At 57.3% G+C, this 19,071-nt stretch overlaps 2 protein-coding genes across 2 annotated transcripts in view; both read left to right on the forward strand.

The window, feature by feature from the left end:
- nrxn2b (neurexin 2b) overlaps nucleotides 1–19,071 on the forward strand; it is a 1,731,499-nt gene that overhangs the window by 787,923 nt on the left and 924,505 nt on the right. The gene's annotated exons all lie outside the window — the stretch shown is intronic.
- LOC144670204 (uncharacterized) overlaps nucleotides 1–19,071 on the forward strand; it is a 242,057-nt gene that overhangs the window by 149,691 nt on the left and 73,295 nt on the right. Inside the window, 3 exon segments of the mRNA XM_078532690.1 lie at nucleotides 6,427–6,477; nucleotides 14,412–14,480; nucleotides 17,491–17,572. Of these exon segments, the coding sequence (XP_078388816.1) occupies nucleotides 6,427–6,477; nucleotides 14,412–14,480; nucleotides 17,491–17,572 (202 nt within the window).

A 19,071-nucleotide genomic window follows, 5' to 3' on the forward strand; every position in this document is an offset into this window, starting at 1 on the left:
CTCCAGGTTCGTGTCTCACTCCAGTTTCCAGTCCCACTCCAGGTTCCAGTCTCACTCCAGGTTCCAGTCTCACTCCAGTTTCCAGTCCCACTCCAGGTTCCTGTCCCTCTCCTGGTTCCAGACCCACTCCAGGTTCCAGTCCCTCTCCTAGTTCCAGTCCCACTCCAGGTTCCAGTCCCTCTCCAGGTTCCAGTCACACTCCAGGCTCCAGTCCCTCTTGAGGTTCCAGTCCCACTCCGTGTTCCAGTCCCTCTCCAGGTTCCAGTCCCACTCCAGGTTCCAGTCCCTCTCCAGGTTCCAGTCTCACTCCAGGCTCCAATCCCTCTAGAGGTTCCAGTCCCACTCCGGGTTCCAATCTCACTCCAGCTTCCAGTCCCACCCCAGGTTCCAGTCCCTCTCCAGGTTCCAGTCTCACTCCAGGTTCCAGTCCCTCTCCAGGTTCCAGTCCCACTCCAGGTTCGTGTCTGACTTCAGCTTCGAATCCGACTCCAAGTTCCAGTCCCACTCGAGGTTCCTTTCTCACTCCAGGTTCCAGTCCCACTCCAGGTTCCAGTCCCACTCCAGATTCCAGTACCACTCCAGGTTCGTGTCTCACTCCAGGTTCCAGTCCCTCTCCAGGTTCCAGTGCCACTCCAGGTTCCAGTCTCACTCCAGGTTCCAGTCCCACTCCAGGTTCCAGCCTCACTCCAGGTTCCAGTTTTACTCCAGGTTCCTGGCCCACTCCAGGTTCCAGTCTCACTCCAGGTTCCAGTCCCACTCAAGATTCCAGTCTCACTCCAGGTTCCAGTCCCTCTCCACGTTTCAGTCCCACTCCAGTTTCCAGTCCCACTCCAGGTTCCAGTCCCACTCCAGGTTCCAGTCTTACTCCAGGTTCCAGCCCCTCTTCAGGTTCCAGTCCCTCTCCAGGGTCCAGTCTCACTCCAGGATCCAGTCCCACTCCAGGTTCCAGTCTCACTCCAGGTTCCAGTCTTACTCCAGGTTCCAGTCCCACTCCAGGTTCCAGTCCCACTCCAGGTTCCAGTACCACTCCAGGTTCGTGTCTCACTCCAGGTTCTAGTCCCACTCCAGGTTCCAGTCCCATTCCAGTTTCCAGTCCCACTCCAGGTTCCAGTCATTTTCCAGGTTCCAGTCTCACTCCAGGTTCCGGTCCGACTCCAGGTTCCAGTCCCACTCCAGGTTCCGGTCCCACTCCAGGTTCCAGTCCCTCTCGAGGTTCTAGTCCCTTTCCAGGTTCCAGTCCCTCTCCAGGTTCCAGTCCATTCCAGGTTCCAGTCCATCTCCTGGCTCATATCTCACTCCAGGTTCCAGTCCTACTCCAGGAGCCAGTCTCCTTTCAGGTTAGTGTCTCACTCCCGTAGCGACTCCCTCTCCAGGTCGACTCCCACTCCAGGTTCCAGTCCAACTCCAGGTTCCAGTCTCACTCCAGGTTCCAGTCTCACTCCAGGTTCCAGTCTCAATCCAGGTTCCAGTCTCAATCCAGGTTCCAGTCTCACTCCAGTTTCCACTCCCACTCCATGTTCCAGTCTCACTCCAGGTTCCAGTCTCAATCCAGGTTCCAGTCCCTCTCCAGGTTCCAGTCTCACTACAGGTTCCAGTCTCACTATAGGTTCGAGTCTTTCTCCAGGTTCCAGCTCCCACTCCAGGTTCCAGTCCCACTCCAGGTTCCAGTCTCACTCCAGGTTCCAGTCTCAATCGAGGTTCCAGTCTCACTCCAGTTTCCACTCCCACTCCATGTTCCAGTCTCACTCCAGGTTTCAGTCTCACTCCAGGGTCCACTCCCACTCCAGGTTCCAGTCTCACTCCAGGTTCCAGTCCCACTCCAGGTTCCAGTCCCACTCCAGTTCCAAGTCCCACTCCAGGTCCCAGTCTCACTCCAGCTTCCTGGCCCACTTCAGGTTCCAGTCTCACTCCAGGTTCCAGTCTCACTCCAGGTTCCGGTCCCACTCCAGGTTCCAGTCCCTCTCCAGGTTCTAGTCCCTCTCCAGGTTCCAGTCCCTCTCCAGGTTCCAGTCCATTCCAGGTTCCAGTCCATCTCCTGGCTCATATCTCACTCCAGGTTCCAGTCCTACTCCAGGAGCCAGTCTCCATCCAGGTTAGTGTCTCACTCCAGGTTCCAGTCCCACTCCAGGTTCCAGTCCCACTCCAGGTTCCAGTCTCACTCCAGGTTCGTGTCTCACTCCAGGTTCCAGTCCCACTCCAGGTTCCAGTCCCATTCCAGTTTCCAGTCCCACTCCAGGTTCCAGTCATTTTCCATGTTCCAGTCTCACTCCAGGTTCCGGTCCGACTCCAGGTTCCAGTCCCACTCCAGGTTCCGGTCCCACTCCAGGTTCCAGTCCCTCTCCAGGTTCTAGTCCCTCTCCTGGTTCCAGTCCCTCTCCACGTTCCAGTCCACTCCAGGTTCCAGTCCATCTACAGGCTCATATCTCACTCCAGGTTCCAGTCCTACTCCAGGAGCCAGTCTCCATCCAGGTTAGTGTCTCACTCCCGGAGCGACTCCATCTCCAGGTCGACTCCCACTCCAGGTTCCAGTCCCACTCCAGGTTCCAGTCTCACTCCAGGTTCCAGTCTCATTCCAGGTTGCAGTCTCACTCCAGTTTCCACTCCCACTCCAGGTTCCAGTCCCACTCCAGGTTCCAGTCTCACTACAGGTTCGAGTCTTTCTCCAGGTTCCAGCTCCCTCTCCAGGTTCCAGTCCCACTCCAGGTTCCAGTCTCACTCCAGGTTCCAGTCTCAATCCAGGTTCCAGTCTCACTGCAGTTTCCACTCCCACTCCATGTTCCAGTCTCACTCCAGGTTCCACTCTCACTCCAGGGTCCACTCCCACTACAGGTTCCAGTCCCACTCCAGGTTTCAGTCTCACTCCAGGGTCCAGTCCCACTCCAGGTTCCAGTCCCACTCCAGTTCCAAGTCCCACTCCAGGTCCCAGTCTCACTCCAGCTTCCTGGCCCACTTCAGGTTCCAGTCTCACTCCAGGTTCCAGTCCCACTCCAGATTCCAGTCTCACTGCAGGTTCCAGTCCCATTCCACGTTCCAGCCCCACTCCAGTTTCCAGTCCAACTCCAGGTTCCGGTCCAAATCCAGGTTCCAGTCTTACTCCAGGTTCCAGCCCCTCTCCAGGTTCCAGTCCCTCTCCAGGTTCCAGTCTCACTCTAGGTTCCAGTCCCACTCCAGGTTCCAGTCTCACTCCAGGTTCCAGTCTCACTCCAGTTTCCAGTCCCACTCCAGGTTCCAGTCCCTCTCCTGGTTCCAGTCCAACCCCAGGTTCCAGTCCCTCTACTGGTTCTAGTCTCACTCCAGGTTCCAGTCCCTCTCCAGGTTCCAGTCTCACTCCAGGCTCCAATCCCTCTATGGTTCCAGTCCCACTCCGGGTTCCAATCTCACTCCAGCTTCCAGTCCCACCCCAGGTTCCAGTCCCTCTCCAGGTTCCAGTCTCACACCAGGTTCCAGTCCCTCTCCAGGTTCCAGTCTCACACCAGTTTCCAGTCCCTCTCCAGGTTCGACTCCCACTCCACGTTCCAGTCCCACTCCAGGTTCCAGTACCACTCCAGGTTCGTATCTCACTCCAGTTTCCAGTCCCACTCCAGGTTCCAGTCTCACTCCAGGTTCCAGTCTCACTCCAGTTTCCAGTCCCACTCCAGGTTCCTGTCCCTCTCCTGGTTCCAGACCCACTCCAGGTTCCAGTCCCTCTCCTAGTTCCAGTCCCACTCCAGGTTCCAGTCCCTCTCCAGGTTCCAGTCACACTCCAGGCTCCAGTCCCTCTTGAGGTTCCAGTCCCACTCCGGGTTCCAATCTCACTCCAGCTTCCAGTCCCACCCCAGGTTCCAGTCCCACACCAGGTTCCAGTCCCACTCCAGGCTCCAGGCCTTCTCCAGGTTCCAGTCACACTCCAGGTTCCAGTCTCACTCCAGGTTCCAGTCTCACTCCAGGTTCCAGTCACATTCCAGGTTCCAGTCTCACTCCAGGTTCCAGTCTCACTCCAGTAACCAGTTCCACTCCTTTTTCCAGTCCCACTCCAGATTCCAGTCCCACTCCAGTTCCAGTCCCACTCCAGGTTCCAGTCCCACTCCAGGTTCCGGTCCGACTCCAGGTTCCAGTCCCACTCCAGGTTCCAGTCCCACTCCAGGTTCCAGTCCCTCTTCAGGTTCTAGTCCCTCTCCAGGTTCCAGTCCCTCTCCAGGTTCCAGTCCACTCCAGGTTCCAGTCCATCTCCAGGCTCATATCTCACTCCAGGTTCCAGTCCTACTCCAGTAGCCAGTCTCCTTCCAGGTTAGTGTCTCACTCCCGGAGCGACTCCCTCTCCAGGTCGACTCCCACTCCAGGTTCCAGTCCCACTCCAGGTTCCAGTCTCACTCCAGGTTCCAGTCTCACTCCAGGTTCCAGTTCCACTCCATGTTCCAGTCTCACTCCAGTTTCCACTCCCACTCCATGTTCCAGTCTCACTCCAGGTTCCAGTCTCACTCCAGGTTCCAGTCCCACTCCAGGTTCCAGTCTCAATCCAGGTTCCAGTCTCACTCCAGTTTCCACTCCCACTCCACGTTCCAGTCTCACTCCATGTTCCAGCCTCACTCCAGGTTCCAGTCCCACTCCAGGTTCCAGTCTCACTCCAGGTTCCAGTCCCACTCCAGGTTCCAGTCTCACTCCATGTCCAAGTCCCACTCCAGGTCCCAGTCTCACTCCAGCTTCCTGGCCCACTTCAGGTTCCAGTCTCACTCCAGGTTCCAGACCCACCCCAGATTCCAGTCTCACTGCAGGTTCCAGTCCCTCTCCACGTTCCAGTCCCACTCCAGTTTCCAGTCCAACTCCAGGTTCCGGTACAAATCCAGGTTCGAGTCTTACTCCAGGTTCCAGCCCCTCTCCAGGTTCCAGTCCCTCTCCAGGTTCCAGTCTCACTCTAGGATCCAGTCCCACTCCAGGTTCCAGTCTCACTCCAGGTTCCAGTCTCACTCCAGTTTCCAGTCCCACTCCAGGTTCCAGTCCCTCTCCTGGTTCCAGTCCAACCCCAGGTTCCAGTCCCTCTACTGGTTCCAGTCCCACTCCAGGTTCCAGTCCCTCTACAGGTTCCAGTCTCACTCCAGGCTCCAATCCCTCTAGAGGTTCCAGTCCCACTCCGGGTTCCAATCTCACTCCAGCTTCCAGTCCCACCCCAGGTTCCAGTCTCATTCCAGGTTCCAGTCCCTCTCCAGGTTCCAGTCCCACTCCAAGTTCGTGTCTGACTTCAGATTCGACTCCCACTCCACGTTCCAGTCCCACTCCAGGTTCCAGTCTCACTCCAGGTTCCAGTCTCAATCCAGGTTCCAGTCTCACTCCAGTTTCCATTCCCACTCCATGTTCCAGTCTCACTCCAGGTTCCAGTCTCACTCCAGGTTCCAGTCCCACTCCAGGTTCCAGTCTCACTACAGGTTCCAGTCTTTCTCCAGGTTCCAGCTCCCTCTCCAGGTTCCAGTCCCACTCCAGGTTCCAGTCTCACTCCAGGTTCCAGTCTCAATCCAGGTTCCAGTCTCACTCCAGTTTCCACTCCCACTCCATGTTCCAGTCTCACTCCAGGTTCCAGCCTCACTCCAGGGTCCACTTCCACACCAGGTTCCAGTCTCACTACAGGTTCGAGTCTTTCTCCAGGTTCCAGCTCCCTCTCCAGGATCCAGTCCCACTCCAGGTTCCAGTCTCACTCCAGGTTCCAGTCCCACTCGAGGTTCCAGTCCCACTCCAGTTCCAAGTCCCACTCCAGGTCCCAGTCTCACTCCAGCTTCCTGGCAAACTTCAGGTTCCAGTCTCACTCCAGGTTCCAGTCCCACTCCAGATTCCAGTCTCACTGCAGGTTCCAGTCCCTCTCCACGTTCCAGTCCCACTCCAGTTTCCAGTCCAACTCCAGGTTCCGGTCCAAATCCAGGTTCCAGTCTTACTCCAGGTTCCAGCCCCTCTCCAGGTTCCAGTCCCTCTCCAGGTTCCAGTCTCACTCCAGGTTCCAGTCCCACTCCAGGTTCCAGTCTCACTCCAGGTTCCAGTCTCACTCCAGTTTCCAGACCCACTCCAGGTTCCAGTCCCTCTCCTGGTTCCAGTCCAACCCCAGGTTCCAGTCCCTCTCCTGGTTCCAGTCCCACTCCAGGTTCCAGTCCCTCTCCAGGTTCCAGTCTCACTCCAGGCTCCAATCCCTCTAGAGGTTCCAGTCCCACTCCGGGTTCCAATCTCACTCCAGCTTCCAGTCCCACCACAGGTTCCAGTCCCTCTCCAGGTTCCAGTCTCACTCCAGGTTCCAGTCCCTCTCCAGGTTCCAGTCCCACTCCAGGTTCGTGTCTGACTTCAGATTCGACTCCCACTCCACGTTCCAGTCCCACTCCAGGTACCTTTCTCACTCCAGGTTCCAGTCCCACTCCAGGTTCCAGTCCCACTCCAGGTTCCAGTACCACTCCAGGTTCGTGTCTCACTCCAGGATCCAGTCCCTCTCCAGGTTCCAGTGCCACTCCAGGTTCCAGTCTCACTCCAGGTTCCAGTCTCACTCCAGGTTCCAGTCCCACTCCAGGTTCCAGTCTCACTCCAGGTTCCAGTCTCACTCCAGTTTCCAGTCCCACTCCAGGTTCCAGTCCCTCTCCAGGTTCCAGTCCCACTCCAGGTTCCAGTCCCTCTCCTGGTTCCAGTCCCACTCCAGGTTCCAGTCCCTCTCCTTGTTCCAGTCCCACTCCAGGTTCCAGTCCCTCTCCACGTTCCAGTCACACTCCAGACTCCAGTCCCTCTTGAGGTTCCACTCCCACTCCGGGTTCCAATCTCACTCCAGCTTCCAGTCCCACTCCGGGTTCCAATCTCACTCCAGCTTCCATTCCCACTCCAGGTTCCAGTCTCACTCCAGGTTCGAGTCTCACTCCAGGTTCCAGTCACATTCCAGGTTCCAGTCTCACTCCAGGTTCCAGTCCCACTCCAGTAACCAGTTCCACTCCATTTTCCAGTCCCACTGCAGATTCCAGTCCCACTCCAGTTCCAGTCCCACTCCAGGTTCCAGTCTCACTCCATTTTCCAGTCCCTCTCCAGGTTCCAGTCTCACTCCAGGTTCCAATCCCACCCCAGGTTCCAGTCTCACTCCAGGTTCCAGTCTCACTCAAGGTTCAAGTCCCACTCCAGGTTCCAGTCCCGCTCCAGGTTCCAGTCGCACTCCATGTTCCAGTCCCTCTCCAGGTTCCAGTCCGAGTCCAGATTCGACTCCCACTCCAGGTTCCAGTCGCATTCCAGGTTCCAGTCCCACTCCAGGTTCCAGTCCCACTCCAGGTTCCAGTCCCATTCCAGTTTCCAGTCCCACTCCAGGTTCCAGTCATTTTCCAAGTTCCAGTCTCACTCCATGTTCCGGTCAGACTCCAGGTTCCAGTCCCACTCCAGGTTCCAGTCCCACTCCAGGTTCTAGTCCCACTCCAGGTTCCAGTCTCACTCCAGGTTCCAGTCTCACTCCAGTTTCCAGTCCCACTCCAGGTTCCAGTCCCTCTCCTGGTTCCAGTCCCACTCCAGGTTCCAGTCCCTCTCCTTGTTCCTGTCCCACTCCAGGTTCCAGTCCCTCTCCACGTTCCAGTCACACTCCAGGTTCCAGTCCCACTGCAGTAACCAGTTCCACTCCATTTTCCAGTCCCACTCCAGATTCCAGTCCCACTCCAGTTCCAGTCCCACTCCAGGTTCCAGTCTCACTCCATTTTCCAGTCCCTCTCCAGGTTCCAGTCTCACTCCAGGTTCCATTCCCACCCCAGGTTCCAGTCTCACTCCAGGTTCCAGTCTCACTCAAGGTTCAAGTCCCACTCCAGGTTCCAGTCCCGCTCCAGGTTCCAGTCGCACTCCATGTTCCAGTCCCTCTCCAGGTTCCAGTCCGAGTGCAGATTCGACTCCCACTCCAGGTTCCAGTCGCATTCCAGGTTCCAGTCCCACTCCAGGTTCCAGTCCCACTCCAGGTTCCAGTCCCACTCCAGGTTCCAGTCCCATTCCAGGTTCCAGTCCCACTCCAGGTTCCAGTCATTTTCCAAGTTCCAGTCCCTCTCCAGGTTCTAGTCCACTCCAGGTTCCAGTCCATCTCCAGGCTCATATCTCACTCCAGGTTCCAGTCCTACTCCAGGAGCCAGTCTCCCTCCAGGTTAGTGTCTCACTCCCGGAGCGACTCCCTCTCCAGGTCGACTCCCACTCCAGGTTCCAGTCCCTCTCCAGGTTCCAGTCTCACTCCAGGTTCCAGTCCCACTCCAGGTTCCAGTCTCACTCCAGGTTCCAGTCTGACTCCTGGTTCCAGTCCCACTCCAGGTTCCAGTCTCACTCCAGGTTCCAGTCCCACTCCAGGTTCCAGTCTCACTCCAGGTTCCAGTCCCACTCCAGGTTCCAGTCTCACTCCAGGTTCCAGTCTGACTCCAGGTTCCAGTCTCACTCCAGGTTCCAGTCCCACTCCAGGTTCCAGCCTCACTCCAGTTTCCAGTCTTACTCAAGGTTCCTGGCCCACTCCAGGTTCCTGTCTCACTCCAGTTTCCAGTCCCACTCAAGATTCCAGTCTCACTCCAGGTTCCAGTCCATCTCCAGGTTCCAGTCCCACTCCAGGTCCAAGTCCCACTCCAGGTCCCAGTCTCACTCCAGCTTCCTGGCCCACTTCAGGTTCCAGTCTCACTCCAGGTTCCAGTCCCACTCCAGATTCCAGTCTCACTGCAGGTTCCAATCCCTCTCCACGTTCCAGTCCCACTCCAGTTTCCAGTCCCACTCCAGGTTCCAGTCCCACTCCAGGTTCCACTCTTACACCAGGTTCCAGCCCCTCTCCAGGTTCCAGTCCCTCTCCAGGTTCCAGTCTCACTCCAGGTTCCAGTCTCACTCCAGGTTGCAGTCTCACTCCAGGTTCAAGTCCCACTCCAGGTTCCAGTCCCACTCGAGGTTCCAGTCACACTCCATTTTCCAGCCCCTCTCCAGGTTCCAGTCTCACTCCAGGTTCCAGTCCCACTTCAGGTTCCAGTCTCACTCCAGGTTCCAGTCTCACTCCAAGTTCCAGGCTCACTCCTGGTTCCAGTCCCACTCCAGGTTCCAGTATCACTCCAGGTTCCAGTCTCACCCAAGGTTTCAGTCTCATTCCAGGTTCCAGTCTCACTCCAGGTTCCAGTCCCACTCGAGGTTCGAGTCCAACTGCAGGTTCCAGTCCCGCTCCAGGTTCCAGTCCCTCTCCAGGTTCAACTCGAGTCCAGTTTCGACTCCCACTCCAGGTTCCAGTCCCTCTCCAGGTTCTAGTCCCACTCCAGTTTCCAGTCCCACTCCAGGTTCCTGTCTCACTTCAGGTTCCAGTCTCACTCCAGGTTCCAGTCTCACTCCAGGTTCCAGCACCACTCCACCTTCCAGTGTCACTCCAGGTTTCTGTCCCACTCCAGCTTCCAGTCTCACTCCAGCTTCCAGTCTCACTCCAGGTACCAGTCCCACTCCAGGTTCCGGTACCTCTCCTTGTTCCAGTCCCACTCCAGGTTCCAGTCCCACTCCAGGCTCCAGGCCCTCTCCAGTTTCCAGTCTCACTCCAGGTTCCAGTCTCACTCCAGGTTCCAGTCACATTCCAGGTTCCAGTCTCACTCCAGATTCCAGTCCCACTCCAGTAACCAGTTCCACTCCATTTTCCAGTCCCACTCCAGATTCCAGTCCCACTCCAGATTCCAGTCCCACTCCAGTTCCAGTCCCACTCCAGGTTCCAGTCTGACTCCAGTTTCCAGTCCCACTCCAGGTTCCAGTCTCACTCCAGGTTCCAATCCCGCTCCAGGTTCCAATCCCGCTCCAGGTTCCAGTCGCACTCCATGTTCCAGTCCCTCTCCAGGTTCCAGTCCGAGTGCAGATTCGACTCCCACTCCAGGTTCCAGTCGCATTCGAGGTTCCAGTCCCACTCCAGGTTCCAGTCCCACTCCAGGTTCCAGTCCCATTCCAGTTTCCAGTCCCACTCCAGGTTCCAGTCATTTTCCAGGTTCCAGTCCCATTCCAGTTTCCAGTCCCACTCCAGGTTCCAGTCCCACTCCAGGTTCCAGTCCCACTCAAGATTGCAGTCTCACTCCAGGTTCCAGTCCCTCTCCACGTTTCACTCTCACTCCAGTTTCCAGTCCCACTCCAGGTTCCAGTCCCACTCCAGGTTCCAGTCTTACTCCAGGTTCCAGCCCCTCTCCAGGTTCCAGTCCCTCTCCAGCTTCCAGTCTCACTCCAGGTACCAGTCCCACTCCAGGTTCCAGTACCTCTCCTTGTTCCAGTCCCACTCCAGGTTCCAGTCCCACTCCAGGCTCCAGGCCCTCTCCAGGTTCCAGTCCCACTCCAGGTTCCAGTCTCACTCCAGGTTCCAGTCTCACTCCAGGTTCCAGTCACATTCCAGGTTCCTGTCTCACTCCAGGTTCCAGTCTCACTCCAGCTTCCAGTCTCACTCCAGGTACCAGTCCCACTCCAGGTTCCAGTACCTCTCCTTGTTCCAGTCCCACTCCAGGTTCCAGTCCCACTCCAGGCTCCAGGCCCTCTCCAGGTTCCAGTCTGACTCCAGGTTCCAGTCTCACTCCAGGTTCCAGTCTCACTCCAGGTTCCAGTCACATTCCAGGTTCCAGTCCCACTCCAGGTTCCAGTCCCGCTCCAGGTTCCAGTCGCATTCCAGGTTCCAGTCCCACTCCAGGTTCCAGTCCCACTCCAGGTTCCAGTCTCATTCCAGTTTCCAGTCCCACTCCAGGTTCCAGTCATTTTCCAGGTTCCAGTCTCACTCCAGGTTCCAGTCTCACTCCAGTTTCCAGTCCCACTCCAGGTTCCAGTCCCTCTCCTGGTTCCAGTCCCACTCCAGGTTCCAGTCCCTCTCCTGGTTCCAATCCCTCTCCAGGTTCCAGTCCCTCTCCAGGTTCCAGTCACACTCCAGGCTCCAGTCCCTCTTGAAGTTCCACTCCCACTCCGGGTTCTTTCTCACTCCAGCTTCCAGTCCCACCCGAGGTTCCAGTCCCTCTCCAGGGTCCAGTCCCGCTCCAGGTTCCAATCCCACTCCAGGTTCGTGTCTGACTTCAGGTTCGACTCCCACTCGAGGTTCGACTCCCACTCCAGGTTCCAGTCTCACTCCAGGTTCCAGTCTCACTCCAGCTTCCAGTCTCACTCCAGGTTCCAGTCTCACTCCAGGTTCCAGTCTCACTCCAGCTTCCAGTCTCACTCCAGGTTCCAGTCTCACTCCAGCTTCCAGTCTCACTCCAGGTTCCAGTCTCACTCCAGTTTCCAGTCACACTCCAGGTTCCAGTCCCACTCCAGGTTCCAGTCCCACTCCAGGTTCCAGTCTCATTCCAGTTTCCAGTCCCACTCCAGGTTCCAGTCATTTTCCAGGTTCCAGTCTCACTCCAGGTTCCGGTCCGACTCCAGGTTCCAGTCCCACTCCAGGTTCCAGTCCCACTCCAGGTTCCAGTCCCTCTCCAAGTTCTAGTCCCTCTCCAGGTTCCAGTCCCTCTCCAGGTTCCAGTCCACTCCAGGTTCCAGTCCCACTCCAGGTTCCAGTCCCTCTCCAGGTTCCAGTCCCACTCCAGGTTCTAGTCCCTCCTCAGGTTCCAGTCCCTCTCCAGGTTCCAGTCCCTCTCCAGGTTCCAGTCTCACTCCAGGTTCCAGTCCATCTCCAGGTTCCAGTCCCTCTCCAGGTTCCAGTCCCTCTCCAGGTTCCAGTCCACTCCAGGTTCCAGTCCATCTCCAGGCTCATATCTCACTCCAGGTTCCAGTCCTACTCCAGGAGCCAGTCTCCCTCCAGGTTAGTGTCTCACTCCCGGAGCGACTCCCTCTCCAGGTCTACTCCCACTCCAGGTTCCAATCCCACTCCAGGTTCCAGTCCCACTCCAGGTTCCAGTCTCACTCCAGGTTCCAGTCCCACTCCAGGTTCCAGTCTCACTCCATGTTCCAGTCTCAATCCAGGTTCCAGTCTCACTCCAGTTTCCACTCCCACTCCATGTTCCAGTCTCACTCCAGGTTCCAGTCTCACTCCAGGGTCCAGTCCCACTCCAGGTTCCAGTCTCACTACAGGTTCGAGTCTTTCTCCAGGTTCCAGCTCCCTCTCCAGGTTCCAGTCCCACTCCAGGTTCCAGTCTCACTCCAGGTTCCAGTCCCACTCCAGGTTCCAGTCCCACTCCAGGTCCAAATCCCACTCCAGGTCCCAGTCTCACTCCAGCTTCCTGGCCCACTTCAGGTTCCAGTCTCACTCTAGGTTCCAGTCCCACTCCAGATTCCAGTCTCACTGCAGGTTCCAGTCCCTCTCCACGTTCCAGTCCAACTCCAGTTTCCAGTCCAACTCCAGGTTCCGGTACAAATCCAGGTTCCAGTCTTACTCCAGGTTCCAGCCCCTCTCCAGGTTCCAGTCCCTCTCCAGGTTCCAGTCCCACTCCAGGTTCCAGTCCCTCTCCTGGTTCCAGTCCATCCCCAGGTTCCAGTCCCTCTACTGGTTCCAGTCCCACTCCAGGTTCCAGTCCCTCTCCAGGTTCCAGTCTCACTCCAGGCTCCAGTCCCACTCCAGGTTCCAGTCCCTCTCCTGGTTCCAGTCCATCCCCAGGTTCCAGTCCCTCTACTGGTTCCAGTCCCACTCCAGGTTCCAGTCCCACTCCAGGTTCCAGTCCCACTCCTGGTTCCAATCCCACTGCAGGTTCCAGTCTCACTCCAGGTTCAAATCCCACACCAGGTTCCAGTCTCACTCCTGGTTCCAGTCTCACTCCAGGTTCCAGTCTCACTCAAGGTTCCAGTCCCGCTCCAGGTTCCAGTCCCACTCCAGGTTCCAGTCCCTCTCCAGGTTCCAGTCCCTCTCCAGGTTCCAGTCCGAGTCCAGATTCGACTCCCACTCCAGGTTCCAGTCCCACTCCAGGTTCCAGTCTCATTCCAGGTTCCAGTCTCACTCCAGCTTCCAGTCCCACTCCAGGTTCCAGTCCCACTCCAGCTTCCAGTCCCACTCCAGGTTCCAGTCCCTCTCCAGGTTCCAGCCTCACTCCATGTTCCAGTCCCACTCCAGGTTCCAGTCCCACTCCAGGTCCAAGTCCCACTCCAGGTCCCAGTCTCACTCCAGCTTCCTGGCCCACTTCAGGTTCCAGTCTCACTCTAGGTTCCAGTCCCACTCCAGATTCCAGTACAACTCCAGGTTCCGGTCCAAATCCAGGTTCCTGTCTTACTCCAGGTTCCAGCCCCTCTCCAGGTTCCAGTCCCTCTCCAGGTTCCAGTCTCACTCTAGGTTCCAGTCCCACTCCAGTTACCAGTCCCACTCCAGGTTCCAGCCCCTCTCCTGGTTCCAGTCCATCCCCAGGTTCCAGTCCCTCTACTGGTTCCAGTCCCACTCCAGGTTCCAGTCCCTCTCCAGGTTCCAGTCTCACTCCAGGCTCCAGTCCCTCTAGAGGTTCCAGTCCCACTCCGGGTTCCAATCTCACTCCAGCTTCCAGTCCCACCCCAGGTTCCAGTCCCTCTCCAGGATCCAGTCCCACTCCAGGTTCGTGTCTGACTTCTGGTTCGACTCCCACTCCACGTTCCAGTCCAACTCCAGGTTCCTTTCTCACTCCAGGTTCCAGTCCCACTCCAGGTTCCAGTCCCACTCCAGGTTCCAGTACCACTCCAGGTTCGTGTCTCACTCCAGGTTCCATTCCCTCTCCAGGTTCCAGTGCCACTCCAGGTTCCAGTCTCACTCCAGGTTCCAGTCCCACTCCAGGTTCCAGCCTCACTCCAGGTTCCAGTTTTACTCCAGGTTCCTGGCCCACTCCAGGTTCCAGTCTCACTCCAGGTTCCAGTCCCACTCAAGATTCCAGTCTCACTCCAGGTTCCAGTCCCTCTCCACGTTTCAGTCACACTCCAGTTTCCAGTCCCACTCCAGGTTCCAGTCCCACTCCAGGTTCCAGTCTTACTCCAGGTTCCAGCCCCTCTCCAGGTTCCAGTCCCTCTCCAGGTTCCAGTCTCACTCCAGGTTCCAGTCCCACTCCAGGTTCCAGTCTCACTCCAGGTTCCAGTCTCACTCAAGTTTCCAGTCCCACTCCAGGTTCCAGTCCCTCTCCTGGTTCCAGTCCCACTCCAGGTTCCAGTCCCTCTCCTGGTTCCAGTCCCACTCCAGGTTCCAGTCCCTCTCCTGGTTCCAGTCCCACTCCAGGTTCCAGTCCCTCTCCTGGTTCCAGACCCACTCCAGGTTCCAGTCCCTCTCCAGGTTCCAGTCACACTCCAGGCTCCAGTCCCTCTTGAGGTTCCACTCCCACTCCGGGTTCTTTCTCACTCCAGCTTCCAGTCCCACTCCAGGTTCCAGTCCCTCTCCTGGTTCCAGACCCACTCCAGTTTCCAGTCCCTCTCCAGGGTCCATTCCCACTCCAGGTTCCAGTCCCTCTCCAGGTTCCAATCCCACTCCAGGTTCGTGTCTGACTTCAGGTTCGACTCCCACTCCAGGTTCCACTCTCACTCCAGGTTCCAGTCTCACTCCAGCTTCCAGTCTCACTCCAGGTTCCAGTCTCACTCCAGGTTCCAGTCTCACTCCAGGTTCCAGTCCCACTCCAGGTTCCAGTCTCACTCCAGCTTCCGGTCCCACTCCAGGTTCCAGTCCCACTCCAGCTTCCAGTCCCACTCCAGGTTCCAGTCCCTCTCCAGGTTCCAGTTCCACTCCAGGCTCCAGTCCCACTCCAGGTTACAGTCCCACTCCAGGTTCCAGTCCCACTCCAGGTTCCAGTCCCTCTCCAGGTTCCTCTCCCTCTCCAGGTTCCAGTCCCTCTCCAGGTACCAGTCTCACTCCAGGTTCCAGTCCCTCTCATGGCTCAAGTCTCACTCCAGGTTCCAGTCCTACTCCAGGTTCCAGTCTCACTCCAGGTTCCAATCTCACTCCAGTTTCCACTCCCACTCCATGTTCCAGTCTCACTCCAGGTTCCAGTCTCACTACAGGTTCCAGTCCTACTCCAGGTTCCAGTCCCACTCTAGGTTCCAGTCCCATTCCAGGTTCCAGTCCCACTCCAGGTTCCAGTCTCACTCTAGGTTCCAGTCTCACTCCAGGTTCCAGTCCTATTCCAGATTCCGTCTCACTCCAGGTTCCAGTCCCACTCCAGGTTCCAGTCTCACTCCAGGTTCCAATCTCACTCCAGTTTCCACTCCCACTCCATGTTCCAGTCTCACTCCAGGTTCCAGTCTCACTACAGGTTCCAGTCCTACTCCAGGTTCCAGTCCCACTCTAGGTTCCAGTCCCATTCCAGGTTCCAGTCCCTCTCCAGGTTCCAGTCCCTCTCCATGTTCAAGTCCCACTCCAGGTTCCAGTCCCTCTCCTGGTTCGTGTCTCATTCCAGGTTCCACTCCCACTCCAGGTTCCAGTCTCACTCCAGGTTCCAGTGCCACTCCAGGTTCCAGTCTCACTCCAGGTTCCAGTCCCACTTCAGGTTCCAGTCCCACTCCAGATTCCAGTCTCACTCCAGGTTCCAGTCCCTCTCCAGGTTCCAGTCCCACTCCAGTTTCCTGTCCAATCCAGGTTCCAGTCCCTCTCCAGGTTCCAGTCCCTCTCCAGGTTCCAGTGCCACTCCAGGTTCCAGTCCCACTCCCGCTTCCAGTCTCACTCCAGCTTCCAGTCTCACTCCAGGTTCCAGTCCAACTCCTGGTTCCAGTCCCTCTCCTGGTTCCAGTCCCACTCCAGGTTTCAGTCCGTATCCAGGTTCCAGTCACACTCCAGGCTCCAATCCCTCTCCAGGTTCCAGTCCCACTCCAGGTTCCAGTCCCACTCCAGGACCAGTCTCACTCCAGGTTCCAGTCCCACTCCAGGTTCCAGTCTCACTCCAGGTTCCAGTCCCACTTCAGGTTCCTGTCTCACTCCAGTTCACAGTCCCACTCCACGTTCGTGTCTGACTCCAGGTTCGACTCCCAATCCAGGTTCGACTTCCACTCCAGGTTCCAGTCTCACTCCAGGTTCCAGTCCCACTCCAGGTTCGACTCTCACTCTAGGTTCGACTCCCACTCCTTATTAACGTCCCTCTCCAGGTTCCAGTCTCACTCCAGGTTCCAGTCCCACTCCAGGTTCCAGTCTCACTCCAGGTTCCAGTCCCACTCCAGGTTCCAGCACCAGTCCAGGTTTTAGTCTCACTCCAGGTTCCAGTCCCACTCCAGGTTCCTGTCCCTCTCCAGGATCCAGTCCCACTCCAGGTACCAGACCCACTCCAGCTTACAGTCCCACTCCAGGCTCCAGTCTCACTCCAGGTTCCAGTCCCACTCCAGGTTTCAGTCCCACTCCATGTTCGTGTCTGACTCCAGGTTCGACTAAAACTCCAGGTTCGACTCCCACTCCAGGTTCAAGTCTCACTCCAGGTTCCAGTCTCACTCCAGGTTCCAGTCCCACTCCAGGTTCGTGTCTCACTCCAGGTTAGACTCCCACTCCACGTTCGACTCCCACTCCAGGTTCCAGTCTCACTCCAGGTTCCAGTCCCACTCCAGGTTCCAGTCTCACTCCAGGTTTCAGTCCCTCTCCAGCTTCCAGTCTCACTCCCGGTTCCAGTCCCACTCCAGGTTCCAGTCTCACTCCAGGTTCCAGTCTCACTCCAGGTTCCAGTCCCTCTCCAGGTTCCAGTCTCACTCCAGGTTCCAGTCTCACTCCAGGTTCCAGTCACATTCCAGGTTCCAGTCCCACTCAAGATTCCAGTCTCACTCCAGGTTCCAGTCCCTCTCCACGTTTCAGTCTCACTCCAGGTACCAGTCCCACTCCAGGTTCCAGTACCTCTCCTTGTTCCAGTCCCACTCCAGGTTCCAGTCCCACTCCAGGCTCCAGGCCCTCTCCAGGTTTCAGTCCCACTCCAGGTTCCAGTCTCACTCCAGGTTCCAGTCTCACTCCAGGTTCCAGCCTCACTCCAGGTTCCAGTCACATTCCAGGTTCCAGTCTCACTCCAGGTTCCAGTCTCACTCCAGCTTCCAGTCTCACTCCAGGTACCAGTCCCACTCCAGGTTCCAGTACCTCTCCTTGTTCCAGTCCCACTCCAGGTTCCAGTCCCACTCCAGGCTCCAGGCCCTCTCCAGGTTCCAGTCCGACTCCAGGTTCCAGTACCTCTACTTGTTCCAGTCCCACTACAGGTTCCAGTCCCACTCCAGGTTCCAAACTCACTCCAGGTTCCAGTCACATTCCAGGTTCCAGTCCCACTCCAGGTTCCAGTCCCGCTCCAGGTTCCAGTCGCACTCCATGTTCCAGTCCCTCTCCAGGTTCCAGTCCGAGTTCAGATTCGACTCCCACTCCAGGTTCCAGTCGCATTCCAGGTTCCAGTCCCACTCCAGGTTCCAGTCCCACTCCAGGTTCCAGTCTCATTCCAGTTTCCAGTCCCACTCCAGGTTCCAGTCATTTTCCAGGTTCCAGTCTCACTCCAGGTTCCGGTCCGACTCCAGGTTCCAGTCCCACTCCAGGTTCCAGTCCCACTCCAGGTTCCAGTCCCTCTCCAAGTTCTAGTCCCTCTCCAGGTTCCAGTCACTCTCCAGGTTCCAGTCCACTCCAGGTTCCAGTCCCACTCCAGGTTCTAGTCCCTCCTCAGGTTCCAGTCCCTCTCCAGGTTCCAGTCCCTCTCCAGGTTCCAGTCCACTCCAGGTTCCAGTCCATCTCCAGTCTCATATCTCACTCCAGGTTCCAGTCCTACTCCAGGAGCCAGTCTCCCTCCAGGTTAGTGTCTCACTCCCGGAGCGACTCCCTCTCCAGTTCGACTCCCACTCCAGGTTCCAATCCCACTCCAGGTTCCAGTCCCACTCCAGGTTCCAGTCTCACTCCAGGTTCCAGTCCCACTCCAGGTTCCAGTCTCACTCCATGTTCCAGTCTCAATCCAGGTTCCAGTCTCACTCCAGTTTCCACTCCCACTCCATGTTCCAGTCTCACTCCAGGTTCCAGTCTCACTCCAGGGTCCAGTCCCACTCCAGGTTCCAGTCTCACTACAGGTTCGAGTCTTTCTCCAGGTTCCAGCTCCCTCTCCAGGTTCCAGTCCCACTCCAGGTTCCAGTCTCACTCCAGGTTCCAGTCCCACTCCAGGTTCCAGTCCCACTCCAGGTCCAAATCCCACTCCAGGTCCCAGTCTCACTCCAGCTTCCTGGCCCACTTCAGGTTCCAGTCTCACTCTAGGTTCCAGTCCCACTCCAGATTCCAGTCTCACTGCAGGTTCCAGTCCCTCTCCACGTTCCAGTCCCACTCCAGTTTCCAGTCCAACTCCAGGTTCCGGTACAAATCCAGGTTCCAGTCTTACTCCAGGTTCCAGCCCCTCTCCAGGTTCCAGTCCCTCTCCAGGTTCCAGTCTCACTCTAGGTTCCAGTCCCACTCCAGGTTCCAGTCTCACTCCAGGTTCCAGTCTCACTCCAGTTTCCAGTCCCACTCCAGGTTCCAGTCCCTCTCCAGGATCCTGTCCATCCCCAGGTTCCAGTCCCTCTACTGGTTCCAGTCCCACTCCAGGTTCCAGTCCCTCTCCAGGTTCCAGTCTCACTCCAGGCTCCAGTCCCTCTAGAGGTTCCAGTCCCACTCCGGGTTCCAATCTCACTCCAGCTTCCAGTCCCACCCCAGGTTCCAGTCCCTCTCCAGGTTCCAGTCCCTCTCAAGGATCCAGTCCCACTCCAGGTTCGTGTCTGACTTCAGGTTCGACTCCCACTCCACGTTCAAGTCCCACTCCAGGTTCCTTTCTCACTCCAGGTTCCAGTCCCACTCCAGGTTCCAGTCCCACTCCAGGTTCCAGTACCACTCCAGGTTCGTGTCTCACTCCAGGTTCCATTCCCTCTCCAGGTTCCAGTGCCACTCCAGGTTCCAGTCTCACTCCAGGTTCCAGTCCCACTCCAGGTTCCAGCCTCACTCCAGGTTCCAGATTTACTCCAGGTTCCTGGCCCACTACAGGTTCCAGTCTCACTCCAGGTTCCAGTCCCACTCAAGATTCCTGTCTCACTCCAGGTTCCAGTCCCTCTCCCCGTTTCAGTCCCACTCCAGTTTCCAGTCCCACTCCAGGTTCCTGTCCCACTCCAGGTTCCAGTCCTACTCCAGGTTCCAGCCCCTCTCCAGGTTCCAGTCCCTCTCCAGGTTCCAGTCTCACTCCAGGTTCCAGTCCCACTCCAGGTTCCAGTCTCACTCCAGGTTCCAGTCTCACTCCAGTTTCCAGTCCCACTCCAGGTTCCAGTCCCTCTCCTGGTTCC

Source organism: Cetorhinus maximus, chromosome 31 (genome assembly GCF_964194155.1).
Source record: "Cetorhinus maximus chromosome 31, sCetMax3.hap1.1, whole genome shotgun sequence".
Lineage (NCBI taxonomy): Eukaryota > Metazoa > Chordata > Chondrichthyes > Lamniformes > Cetorhinidae > Cetorhinus > Cetorhinus maximus.